The sequence below is a fragment of the Coturnix japonica genome, chromosome 1 (genome assembly GCF_001577835.2).
Source record: "Coturnix japonica isolate 7356 chromosome 1, Coturnix japonica 2.1, whole genome shotgun sequence".
NCBI lineage: Eukaryota > Metazoa > Chordata > Aves > Galliformes > Phasianidae > Coturnix > Coturnix japonica.
The window spans coordinates 101,877,413-101,889,517 of record NC_029516.1 but is presented as its reverse complement, the minus strand read 5'-3'; the positions used below and the strand labels follow the sequence as shown (position 1 = coordinate 101,889,517).

Here is a 12,105-nt window from a genome sequence, read left to right as displayed (position 1 = left end):
ATGTGTATGGGAGATGGCTGAGAACTACAAGCCTTGAGGAGATGCAATCCTGCATGAACTTGCAAACTGCAATAAAGAGAAACCTGCCAAATCCTCCTCCCCTGTTCATACACAGGGTATCTCACTGATATGGCAGTGGTTCCTCACAGCACCTTCCTCAGAGAAAACTAGAAGTGACTTACAAAGTGTGGTTATAAAAGAACCACTCAAGCAAATATAAACCATAACATAAGTTGTTGCCGTTGCTTGAACGGTGCTGGGCTTTTCAGTCAAAGCTTATGTAAACAGTGCAACAGCTAATTCACCCAGCCGCAAGGTCTTTGTTACACCTTTCCCTGCCGTGTTCTTGCCTTTTATCTGCCTCTCTTACCATTGTGCTCTTATTTAAATCAGGCCCCAAACGTTCTGGAGAACATCGGCATAAGCCTATACAGCACAAAAGTCATTAGCAGTACATTATTTCATAATGTAGTGTGCCACAATATGGAATTTTTCTTTTCCCTATCCTCCTGCTTTTCACCGTCTTTGTGCAACAAAGGATAACTTTGTTACAGCCAAAAGAGTAGATCTAGAACTGAACTGCACTTCAAAACCAATATCCATCAGCTGCACATAAATCAGAACTTACTTTCCTTGTGACAGGCTTATGTATATGAAAATACTTTGTTACTGAAATAAAGGACTTACATTTAATTCCTTGGTACTGATTCATTTTGGCAAACTGGTTTAGTTTTCCAACAGGAAAAACAGACAGTCATAAACTAAATGTGTTATCTTTTGATAAGCTCCAACTTCTTTTTTATTGCACACAAGCAACGTATGTGTTTTAATATATTTTATGCCTAAAACATCTAAGGCATTTTATAAATATGCCACACATTTAAGATCAAAGAATGGCCTGGGTTGGAAAGGACCACAGTGCTCATCCAGTTTTACCCTCCTACACCCTGCTATGTGCAGGGTCACCAACCACCAGACCAGGCTGCCCAGAGCCACATCCAGCCTGGCCTTGAATGCCTCCAGGGATGGGGCATCCACAGCCTCCTTGGGCAACCTGTTCCAGTGCGTCACCACCCTCTGAGTGAAAAACTTCCTCCTAATATCTAATCTAAACTTCCCCTTTCTTGGTTTAAAACCATTCCCCCTTGTTCTATCACTGTCCACCTTCGTAAACAGTTATACCCCCTTCCTGCTTATATGCTCTCTTCAAGTATTGGAAGGCCGTAATGAGGTCTCCCTGGAGCCTTCTCTTCTCCAGTGCTTGTATTTTCTGAAGAGACCACAGGACACATCATCAACAAGTTCTCAGGCAGTTAATCGCTGCAAACCATCAAGTGCACTGGTAGAAAGGATAAAAAGGCATTGGTGTTGCACCAACAGCACTGCTATCTTCTATGCAGGTGTTCACCCCTCTTATTAGAGAACTACTCAGAATTTGATGACATTGATCATACATTTCCTTAGACTAGCTCACAGTTATAGCTACTTCCTATTTCTCAGGGATACAGATTTCCTACTCGCATCCAGATGTAACCAAAGTAGCAGTGAGGCAGACAGAAAGACAAATCAGGAGAGCACAGCCTAGAGGAGAGGATGTCTGCGAGCCAACCGGCTTTTAATCTTCAGGAATAGATGGATAGAGCCAGTTAACTCCGGCCTGTTTTACTTAGGAGTGACACATTATAACTAGAAAGCCACAATGGATGGACTCAGGATGGGAAGATGCAAATTAAGTCATTATTTTAAGTGCACTGTTCAAAAATTGAAAACTTTAAAGAGAACTGTAATCAGCAGAGGCCTACAACTGTGTGGCAGCTGGAAGCAACATCTCACCCTATCTGCCAGCCACTGTCAGGAAGTCTGACAGAAAGACCTCAGTGGGACACCAGTAAGGCCCACAGATCTTATGAGGTTACAACTTTCCTGGGACAGCCACAAAGGAGACAGACTTTGCACAGAGATTCCCTTTGCCAGCCCACACTGGTTAAGCGTAGGCTATATGGGTAAGCCATGTAGCATGACAAGGCACTGCTGGAGAGGCTTGAGTACATGACTACTTCCAAACTGCAAGACTATTTTTAGTGTACAGATGTATGGCAAGGCCTAAATCCGGCACCTTAAAAAGCAGTGATATTTCCTGAAAAGAAGAACGGGGCAAAAAATAGGAAAGAATGAAATCTGATGTCTTTAATTCCATCTCAAAGTGGAAGAGAAAGTGTCTATTCAAAGCTATGTAAAATGTAAGATTTGTCACAACTGGGAAAAAAAGGGTTTCTTTCTTTAACAGCAACATAGTAATTTCAGAAGCTTCAAAACAAAGTTTCACTATAACACAAGCTTCCAAGTCATCCAAATTACACACATGAAGCATTCTCACACAGGTATATTTTTATCCACTGCCCTGCAGCAGAAGATAGCAGTAACATAAAAGTTATTATCATATGATTTCCTCTAAAGCCACAGAAGTTTTCTCTGTGCTTCCACAGCTGCACATCATAATGTGAACACTGTACAAATCAAAGAATTACATGCATGTATACAAGTATTTACTCACCAGTTCCAAACAAATCAATACAATTCAGAATTACTATGATGTGTATATTGCATGTTTTAGACATGGTTTTTTACCCCTTGAGAAAAGCTCAAAATGACCCTCCGGTATCTCACATAAGCAACCCAGAATACCCATCATTTCACATATTCTCACTAATTTGTTTTTAGGCCCTAAGCATCAGCAAAACTTGGTATCTGAAAACAGCTTCTAGCCTAAATCCCACTTATGTCATCTGTTCTCATATGCAGACACATTTTTATTCACTAGGCAAAACATGAAGTTGTACAAGTGGTATCTGCTCAAATGGCAAAAATCTATGCCAAAAATGCTTGGCTTTCTCCAGCTGCCGTCACACAAGCTGGCAGAGGGTGGGTGATGTGATGCAGCTGGGAGTGCCTCCACCTCCAGGGATGTGCTGCAGAAAGCCAGCTGAATGGCACAGCACCATTCAGCACCAGTAACGATGCACATCCCATCCCTGCTGCCAATTTTGTGTCAGTGTGCACTAAGGGGTGAAAGAAAGCAGCTCCCAGCTCAGCAGCCCCAGTGTTGGATGCACTAAAGGTCACTTGGCCATGCTGGTACCAGCCTTTGAACGCGGTCTTGTGCTAAACGCATTCTCCTTCCACCTTCACAGAACTTAGAAGGAAGATGTAATTTTAGATATTTCTCTGAGGAAAAAACCTGCAGCTGCCAAGAAGCACTAGTTAAAGAATAACGTGAGGTGGGGGAAGGATTTCTAATCATCCTGACTTTGCACTCGATAGAACTTTACATTCCATATAACCGTTGCCTTCACGTTTCTGTGCATTAGGTACACAGCAAAGGCATCATTTACTTCCTCAAGCACAACAAAATGTTGTCAGTATTGTTCAGAAAAGCTAAGAGAAGACATCAGTAAAGCTAAGCTTTCCACATTCCTTAATTTGAGTAAATTTAAACTGACTTCCACAAGTGTCTCTGAAGAAATACAAAACCTTTTTCCCCTTCATTGAGAGAGATGCAGAAGAACAAGCTACAGTTGTGCTGCAGAGCCCTTACAGAGCTATTCTGAGTTACAGGAAACATCAGAATCATCACATTACAACCTCTCATTTGGAGCTACTTTCAAGATATTGCGGCATAAATCTTCTGTCTCAACAGCTTTAATAGCACTCTTTGAAATATAATTAACAGCTAGAAGCTATTAAGAGCAAAGAACTCACAGCCAGCCTGCAGTATTCTGCATGGTGAGCTTTTAATTTAATGTGAGACAAGTTAGCAAATACCAACTATTTCAGTGACCCCTCCAAGACATCTTATCTGCTGTAATTGAATTGCAAGAAATTTCAACATGGAGTCAAAAATCAAATCAAATCAAACAACAGGAAAATAGGACTCATCACTTATATCTTCACTGCACATTCCTGTAAACGATGTTCCTCATACACTCTCTAGTCTTCAGTCAGTTAAGGAAATTTTATCAGCAGTACGTCAAGGCATCTGAAAGCACAGGATGAAACCCACGCCCATCTCCAAACTTCACTCTTACTATAAATCAGTATATACATAGTAGACATTTTACATAGGCATTCCAGATTACTTCACAATAATGCACTTTTCTGCTATTTTCACTCACAGAGGAGGAAAGTAAGCAAGAGCAAAGCAAGCCTACACAACTTGCCCAAGTTACACATGAAATACATAAAGACTCTGACTCTCCAATCTAGTGGCTCATCCCACAACATGCTGATATAGCAGCATGCCAAATATTTTTCCTTGTGTCTTCATCAGCCACAAACACAACTCAGTTGTTACTCATCCAGTGCCTTTTTGTTCTGTTTTTAGACAGCCTATGGGACATCCAGATCAGCCTTCTCTACACATGCAGTACTGGTGCACTTGGCTTCAGGGGACCAGCATACACAGAACTAAGGACAGAAGGGAATCTTGCACATGCTCCTACAAAAGTAGTCACCTAGGGTTAAGGGGCAGACAGCAGGCTGTGTTAAAAAACACACTAAGAAAAACCTCAGCTGACACAAGGGGCCCCACCCTTGGCAATACAGGACACCAGCTGTTTTAGGGGCTTGGAGATGGCTCTCTGCCTGCTCTTCAGTCCACTCTAACAGAGAGGAGCTCTGAATAGGAATCAAGGCATTAACTGCAGTGCCAAGTTCATTACAGCTTGCCATACATAGAACAGTGCCTATCTCTTGTCTACTTACAGCGTAAACTCAAATGGGCAGCAACCGCCCCTCTCTCAATGGGTGCAGAGCCAGAACTCACCAACAGAGTCCTCACCCCGCAGTGACAGCTACTCTTCCCACAATCAGACTTCCATCTGCGCATTTTTAATACGAACACATACTTATGTTTCAAAGCATTTCACTTGTACATACTGTTTTTCAGTTGCTTATATTTCATACAGGTTTTGAATGCAGCTCTATAAAATCACATCGGCTTCAGGTGACCTTAATGGCATCTCTTCACCCAACAACGTCCTATTCTAATACAAAGCTGCTTTTTTAATGCAACATAACCACTTCCTCTTACTTTTGTTACCTAGTTTCCTTATGGACTTACTGATGTGCACAGTTATGGATGGTAACGAGGGGAAAACCACCCATTTACAGCTTCACTTGATTTCATAGCAAGAATAAAGATCTGAACAAAGATCACATTTTCCTCTATTAAGAACAAAACCAAACAAACACCACAAAAGAAAGGGAGTGTGAAACCTTAATTCAATTTAAGGGTTCATAAATACAGCCGCTGAAAGCTTAAAGTGTTTGGAGCCTTTGACATTAAGCACTAAGAGGAGAATTGGACTTGCAAATGACTGAAAGCTGAAACAAGCAGGCTATTGTGCGGGCAGCTTGAAGATGATATGCAAGCAGTGGGTTTTTGAGACTGGAGAACTTCCATTTTGGCCTCTCAGAAAGAAAAAGAAGAACAGGATATGAGCATCCTCTGCAAACTAATCAAAGACTAACATTGACATGAACCGCAAAGTAAGGCATTCAGTCATCTTCTTAAGAAAATAAAGGGAGCTTGGCAGCACAGCATTCCAATAAGAAATGCCAGGATAGAAACCTCCGTTGTCTTTGTTGATTTAGCAGCTGACACGTCCAATACCTTCACGTTTTGTAAAGAAAAAACATAGAAGCATCTTTCACACTGGAAAGCAGCTGGCTGAAAGTAGCCAGCAAAAACAACATAAAAACTAACTTGGACTCGAACACCATCACTATATGCCACCTCATGCCCCTGCACGGCCAGAACTACCGCTGCAATAAGGACGGCTCAGGCTGCAAAGCACAGCACCAGGGTGAGCATAACTGCCCAACAGCTGGGAACTGTTTGACACCTTCCCCACCTGGCTGCTTTCTCTGCAGTGCCAGTGTACCCTAACACACCTGCACATGGATCCACACCTAACCCCCAGCACACTCTGCTCTGACCGCAGATCTCTGCTGACCACACCTGTTGAATGATGACCATACGCCACCGGCCTCACCTGCACAGCCTATTAAGGCAGCAATCTCAGGGCAGCAATCTCTAACTCCATGACACACAGCTGCTTTAGAGTAGCGGCTACAGCTACACGTGGATTTACTCCTGCCATAAAAGCGGGCCTACGTTTCAGCTTACTTCCAGCTCTGCTAAAACCCGCTCCAACAAGCAGAAGTGAAACAACATAAGGCTGCACTGTAAGCACCAGGATCACAAGGACCTGGCCCCATTTACTCTCCCAGTTGTTACACCAAGCCTTCTCCACGCCCGATCCCACAAGGACACCAAAACTCGACGAAAGGCTCCACGGTTCCCCCCAATCCCCGCTCCGCAGCCCGGGACCCCACTCCCCCGAGCTGCCCCTTCCCTACCCTCGTACTCCAGGCTGGGGCAGGCGGCCAGGGCGAGCAACGCGGCCAGGCGCAAGCAGCGGCTCGCCATGCTGCGAGGAGGCGACGGCCCTTCCCGGCTGAGGGCTGCGCGGCAAAGGGGCAGGAGGAGGAGGAGTGGGACGGAGACATCCTCGGAGCGGGCTCCCGGGCTCCGCCGGAGACTCCTCCTCCTCCTCCCGCCGTCGCCGGGGCGCGGAGACCGCTCCGCCTCCCTCCGTCCCGCCCCGCGGGGCCTGGGGGGCTGTAGGATGGGGTCGGAAATCGCGAGTCGGAGGCTTGAATGGTGAGGCTAAGGAGAAAAAGGTTGGAGACCTTGAGTATGCCCTTAACTCTTTGAGCTGCTAGGGTGTCGGGGTCACGCTGTCAAGGCTTCCTTCCATAACCACAAAGGCTAGAGGCATTTTTTCCCCCTTCCAGATGAAAGCAGATTCCCTCAGCAGCAGTAGCCTACAGAAGTGAGGGCTGTAGGCAGAGCATCAGATGTTCCGACACTCGTGATTAAAGTTTGAATTTTGTCAGCCCTATTACAGCTACATGTTGGCTTCCTCCCTCCCCCATTTTTCCATATTGAAGAGGAAACCTATTTTATGTTGAAAAGCAGCTGAAGGTGCAGTAAAGCTCTGGCCTAGCTAAAGCACTGCTGAGAATTGCACAGTAGGACAGGACAGGAGAATCACAGAATCATAGCATCACATTTGAGTTGGAGGGACCTCACAGCCCACACACCCAACCCCTGCCGTGGGCTGGGCCGCCCCCACCAGCTCAGGCTGCCCAGGGCCCCATTTAACCTGGCCTTGAGCACCTCCAGGTATGGGGCACCACAGCTTCACTGTCCTCCAGGGAAAGAATTTCTTCCTACTATCTCGCCAAAATTTCCCCTCGTTTATTTCAAAGCCATTCCCCCTCACCCTATCACTATCAGACTGTGTAAAAAGTCAGTCTCCATCCTGTTTATAGGTTCCTCTCAAGAACTGGAAGGCCACAATGAGGTCTCTCCAGAGCCTGCGTTTGGGAGCTTCCTCCCAGGTGTTTTCTTCTAATAGGAACAAAGCAGCACTCCTCCCCAGCCCAGCACACCACACCTGGCATCATACTGAGCCCTGCCCCAGGAGTGCAGTCCTGGGCACTGTGTCGGTGCTGGAACACCAACATCAGCTCTTCTCCCACAAGACCCTGCACTGCCAGCTCTAGATGCAGCTGGAGTAGGCCGGTCTGTGATATTCAGGTTTTAAATGTTATCACTATGTTAAAACTGAGTAAATAAATGAATGAAAGGAGCAAAAAATGGTGGTAGTCTCTTCTAGTACTAAACTGCAGTTTATCAGCCTAAGGAAAGAAGAGAGATCCACGTGAAATGTGATTAAAAAGACCAACGTTACTCTGTTTGGAAGTGGAAGAATAAGGAAAAAGGATCGCTTTAGGCTATTATTATTGGCGCAGATGTCATAGGAAGGATTAAAGTGAAAGAAGTCTGTAATGAATAATGATAATCTCTGCGATTTATCTATGCAGCAAGGCAGCAATTCAGCAGGAGAAGATGCGATTCTGCGGTTCAGAGGTGTGCATTCATTCAGATGTGGTTTGGCTCCAGAGTTCCCTGTGCAATGTAACACTTAATTCTGTGCCTTGGTTAGGACAGCAGTCATGTAAATTCTCTCAAAAGGCTGGGCCTTGAAGGACAAGTTCAAAACTTTATTTAAATAATAATAATTGTAACAAATCAGATTTTTGTTAAGTCTTTTTCTTAAGGGAGCTTTTCATAGGAGAAAATGGTACTGGGAACGTGTTAAACAAGTGTAACATTTACTGAATTTGAAAGTACAGTCTTGGTTAATTTTTCCTTCCAGTTCAGCTTTCAAAGAGTCTTAGAGAAAATTCCAAATATATAAGCTTGTGGTTCTATGGAGTCCTGGGTTTTACTGGCATTGCACAAGAAGTAACCACTGTGCCGTGGTGTGAGAATGCCTTAGTTTAATATATAATAAGTCCCAAAGCAAAAAGTGCTGTAGGAGACGTACAGATATATTCTTAATATGCCTATGAGTAAATTCAAGCACATGACTTCTCTTTCATGCTTTTTTAAATAGAGGTTCCTAGGTATGGTTTTCCTGCCCTATACCAGAATGGCTGTAACTTAACACAGTTATCTGGTGATAATACAAAAGCAGCATTTAATGGAGGGGGAAATTCAGTGACATGCAGTTTTTAATAGAGTTTAACAATCTGATTAAACTTCTTCACCAAATGGTAAAGAATCGTAAGAAAAATGAGTGTGTGTGTGTGGGGGGGGGGGGGGGGGGGGAAGAAATAAACAACAACCAAGCAAATCCAAAGCAACAACCCAGCTGCATGTAATTAAGCTTTGGAAGACCCACTAGGACTCTGTTAGTCATGATAAGAAGATGACAAAAGGAGGGTCCAATGTGGGCTGGGTGCACTTCAGTGCTGGGAGGTTTTTATGCCTCTGATGAGGAGTCCAACAGGAGAAAACTGAAAAGGAAGGAAAGGTTGGGATTGACCTGTGGCCATAACAGGAAGGAAGGAAGAGAAGCACTTGAGCGGGCACTGCTGTGATGAAGTAATGGAAGCACTGAGAGGAAAAGAAAGCAAAAAAGGCTAGAAGGAGGCAGATGGATGTGTGTCACATGCAGCTCAATCTTGGGAATGAAATAGGAAATTCCTCAATCTTACCATAATGCTGCTGTCAACAAATACCTGTCAACCCGCTCTGCCAGCACATGTGTTTCAGTTCAGCAGAGCAGATGCTTCATTCAGTGCTGTTTGCAAAACATCTCCACTGAAGACAGCCTGTCTGTTGAGGAGACTTTGCTCATTTTGCATTCTCTACTAGAAAGCTGCGGGTTTTTTTTCTGGGATATGGACAGAAACCAGAACACTGGAGGATGGGTCTGGAAGGCTTTTAAGCTTCATCACTGGATGTAAATATCAGAAAGATGCAGTCCAATGTTCTGTAACTTTCAAAACAGTGATAATTATCAAACAGAAATTTCAGCATGAAGTCTACGTCGGCCGTGTGTACATAGCATACATACCCAACAGTTCTTCAGGAATACCAGTTGCACATTCCTCTTCCACCCAGAAGACTCCCAGTTTGTTGTCCACTCCAGTGACAAGACAGAAATGGAGCATACAGGGGAAAGAATCCTGCGTAATAGTTTTAAGAATATTATGTGGTGCATCAGGAGATGCATGGTTTAATGTATCATAGACATATTACACATCAAAAACTCTGTGTGTTTCATTTTGTTAAAGCTGTTAATATCTCTTGAATTCTAGCTGGTAAGATCTCAGCTTTCGATGAGTTTAATTGGAAACAGCTGTACCTAAACTGTTTCAACATCAAATGAGAATGATCTTAATAATGAAAGATTTCTCTGCACACAAATAAAAGAACAGCAATTTGGCCAGATTTAGATTTTGCAATGTTTTTGTTGAGTCATTACTATCTGAAAGAGGCTGGTAATTCCATTTTGTGATTAAAATGCAATTCCAGCACTGTCTTGGAAGCAAATAGGTTGGAGTTTGATTGACATCTCATCAGATAAGTAATGGAGCAAAGCAGATCTGCTATCAAAGCCTTAATTTCCCCAGTTCTACCCAGTAAGAGTGGTCTCATCATGCTTCACTAGGATGCTATTTACGTTCCTGAAGGGATTTAGATGTAACAAGGTGTGAAAATGTAACCCTTGTGAGCAGTGAATAGTCTAAATTACAGAGCTCTTAAAAACACCTTAGGAAAGTTACAGATCACTGTATTTTAAAGAGAGAAAACTGTAAATGTTTATCATTTTCTTATGCAACCCTGGGGTACTTTTCAATTTGCTCCATATTACTTTTTAAAATCTAATTCAAATAGATTTCCTTTCTGCTGCTAATTCACATTTAGATTTCCTGACACTTTTCTGTGCTGTTAAGCAGCTCTGCTGCCAGGCGGCTGTTGTAAGTCTAAGCATTATTCCTTCATGTGGAGGTATCGGATGAGGAGTGCTGACAGTGGTATCAGGAGCGGTAGTGCACCTCAACTACTGTAAGAACCACCCCTTTCCCATTCAGCAGGGCATCTGGCCTGTGGTTTTAATGGAAACTGAGTACAGAATGAGCTTTGGGTGTAAGAAAGCGTTTCTGGTATACTTAAATGTCAAAATTGTAGATGTCAAAAGACACTGCTGATGGACAGGTTAATGTATTCATAAGTACATTTCAAGTGAGCTCTTGCTAGTTTTATTGATAGTCACATGAGATTAGCTTGTGTGCTTGTGATTGTCAAGACTTACATTGGTTTATTATCATATTAATTCATTTCAACTACTCTGATGTCAATAGCGTGACTTAAAATCTTCCTGAGGGACAAAAGTTGGACACAGCTTGTCTGTTATATAACTATTTCCTGGAAGAAAAAGGAAAAAGTTACACAAAGTTCATCTGATATATTATTATAATCTTTGGGTGTATAAAATACTGCCTAACCAGCATTTTCTCTCCTTTTCGATTTCAGTCAGAAACCTGCTTAGGAATAGAAAAGATAGTAATAAATCCTGTGTTTCTGGAAATTGCTTAACAAACATACAAGCCCTTTTCTTGTAGGAAGGAATAACCCATGAGACCAAGAAGAGCATCACAGCAGTAGGGGTTAGATTCAAGTCCCATGAAGTGTTCCACACATCTGGAAGAAGTTGTCCAGAGATGTGCTGGATGCCCTGCTCTGTCCCTGCAGACACTCAAGGTCAGGCTGGACAGGGCTCTGAGCAACCTGATGTGGCTGTAGGTGTCCCTGTTCATTGCAGGGATTTGGAGTAGATGGCCTTTGAGGTCCCTTTCTGCTCAAATGATTCCATGATTCTGTGATTTATCTATTTATTTACTGGTTTCAGAATTTTTTTGAGTAATAAGCCTTTCCACTTGTTGTGTCCTTTTAGTCATTTATTTATTCCTTTAGTGGTAAAATCTCAGACCAGGTTTGTATTTCACCTCCCAAAGGGAGTGGAAGCAATGGTTCTACCATCAGTTCAATGGTTTTCTGTGAGAATCAAGCTACATTCTTAGCTGTAGAGATACACAAACAAATAACAATAAGAAAATACTAACTGCTTATTTAAGGAGATGGCTTCCTTTATGAAGCCTTTTAGTGCTATCAAGCAGGAGTTCTGTGGTAGCACTGATCCTGCCCTGTGGGAATCTTTTTAATATATTAGGAACTCTGAAGATCACATGAGAGATGCAAAACATGAGCTATATCTTATTGAGAGGCAAATGCATAAAGCAGCTTGTCTGGGATGCACATCCTAGTTCAAATTTTATCTCTGGACTTCACAGAAGAGAAAGTTTCATGAATAGACTCGTGAAAAAAATGACTCACAGAAGAAACCCTTACTGAAAGAATCAGTCATAAAATGCCATTCCTGAAGCATGGTACACTTCAACTTATTGTTTTTTTCCTATGAAGCTGAGCTTCATTTAGGACTTTCTTAAGCTTTCACACTCAGCCAAACCTAACAAACAGTTGTGTGACAGTTCCACAGACTCATTATGATTGGAAAAGACTACTAGGATCATCTAGTCCACAGATGTCCAAGCTTTGGCTTGGCTGGGCTGCACTGAGTGAATAGGAATTGTCTCAGGCCACATAGACACTTTTCACTCCAA

The 12,105-nt window shown here is 43.0% G+C and overlaps 1 protein-coding gene across 2 annotated transcripts in view; it reads right to left on the bottom strand.

Annotated features, from left to right (window-relative positions):
- SRPX (sushi repeat containing protein X-linked) overlaps positions 1–6,600 on the bottom strand; it is a 32,636-nt gene extending 26,036 nt beyond the window's left edge. For both annotated transcript variants that reach the window (XM_015884536.2, XM_015884546.2), the window contains exon 1: positions 6,421–6,600. In XM_015884536.2, the coding sequence (XP_015740022.1) occupies positions 6,421–6,490 (70 nt within the window). In that variant the 5' untranslated portion in view covers positions 6,491–6,600. The remainder of the gene's footprint in view (positions 1–6,420) is intronic.
- Between the last annotated feature and the right edge of the window lie 5,505 nt (positions 6,601–12,105).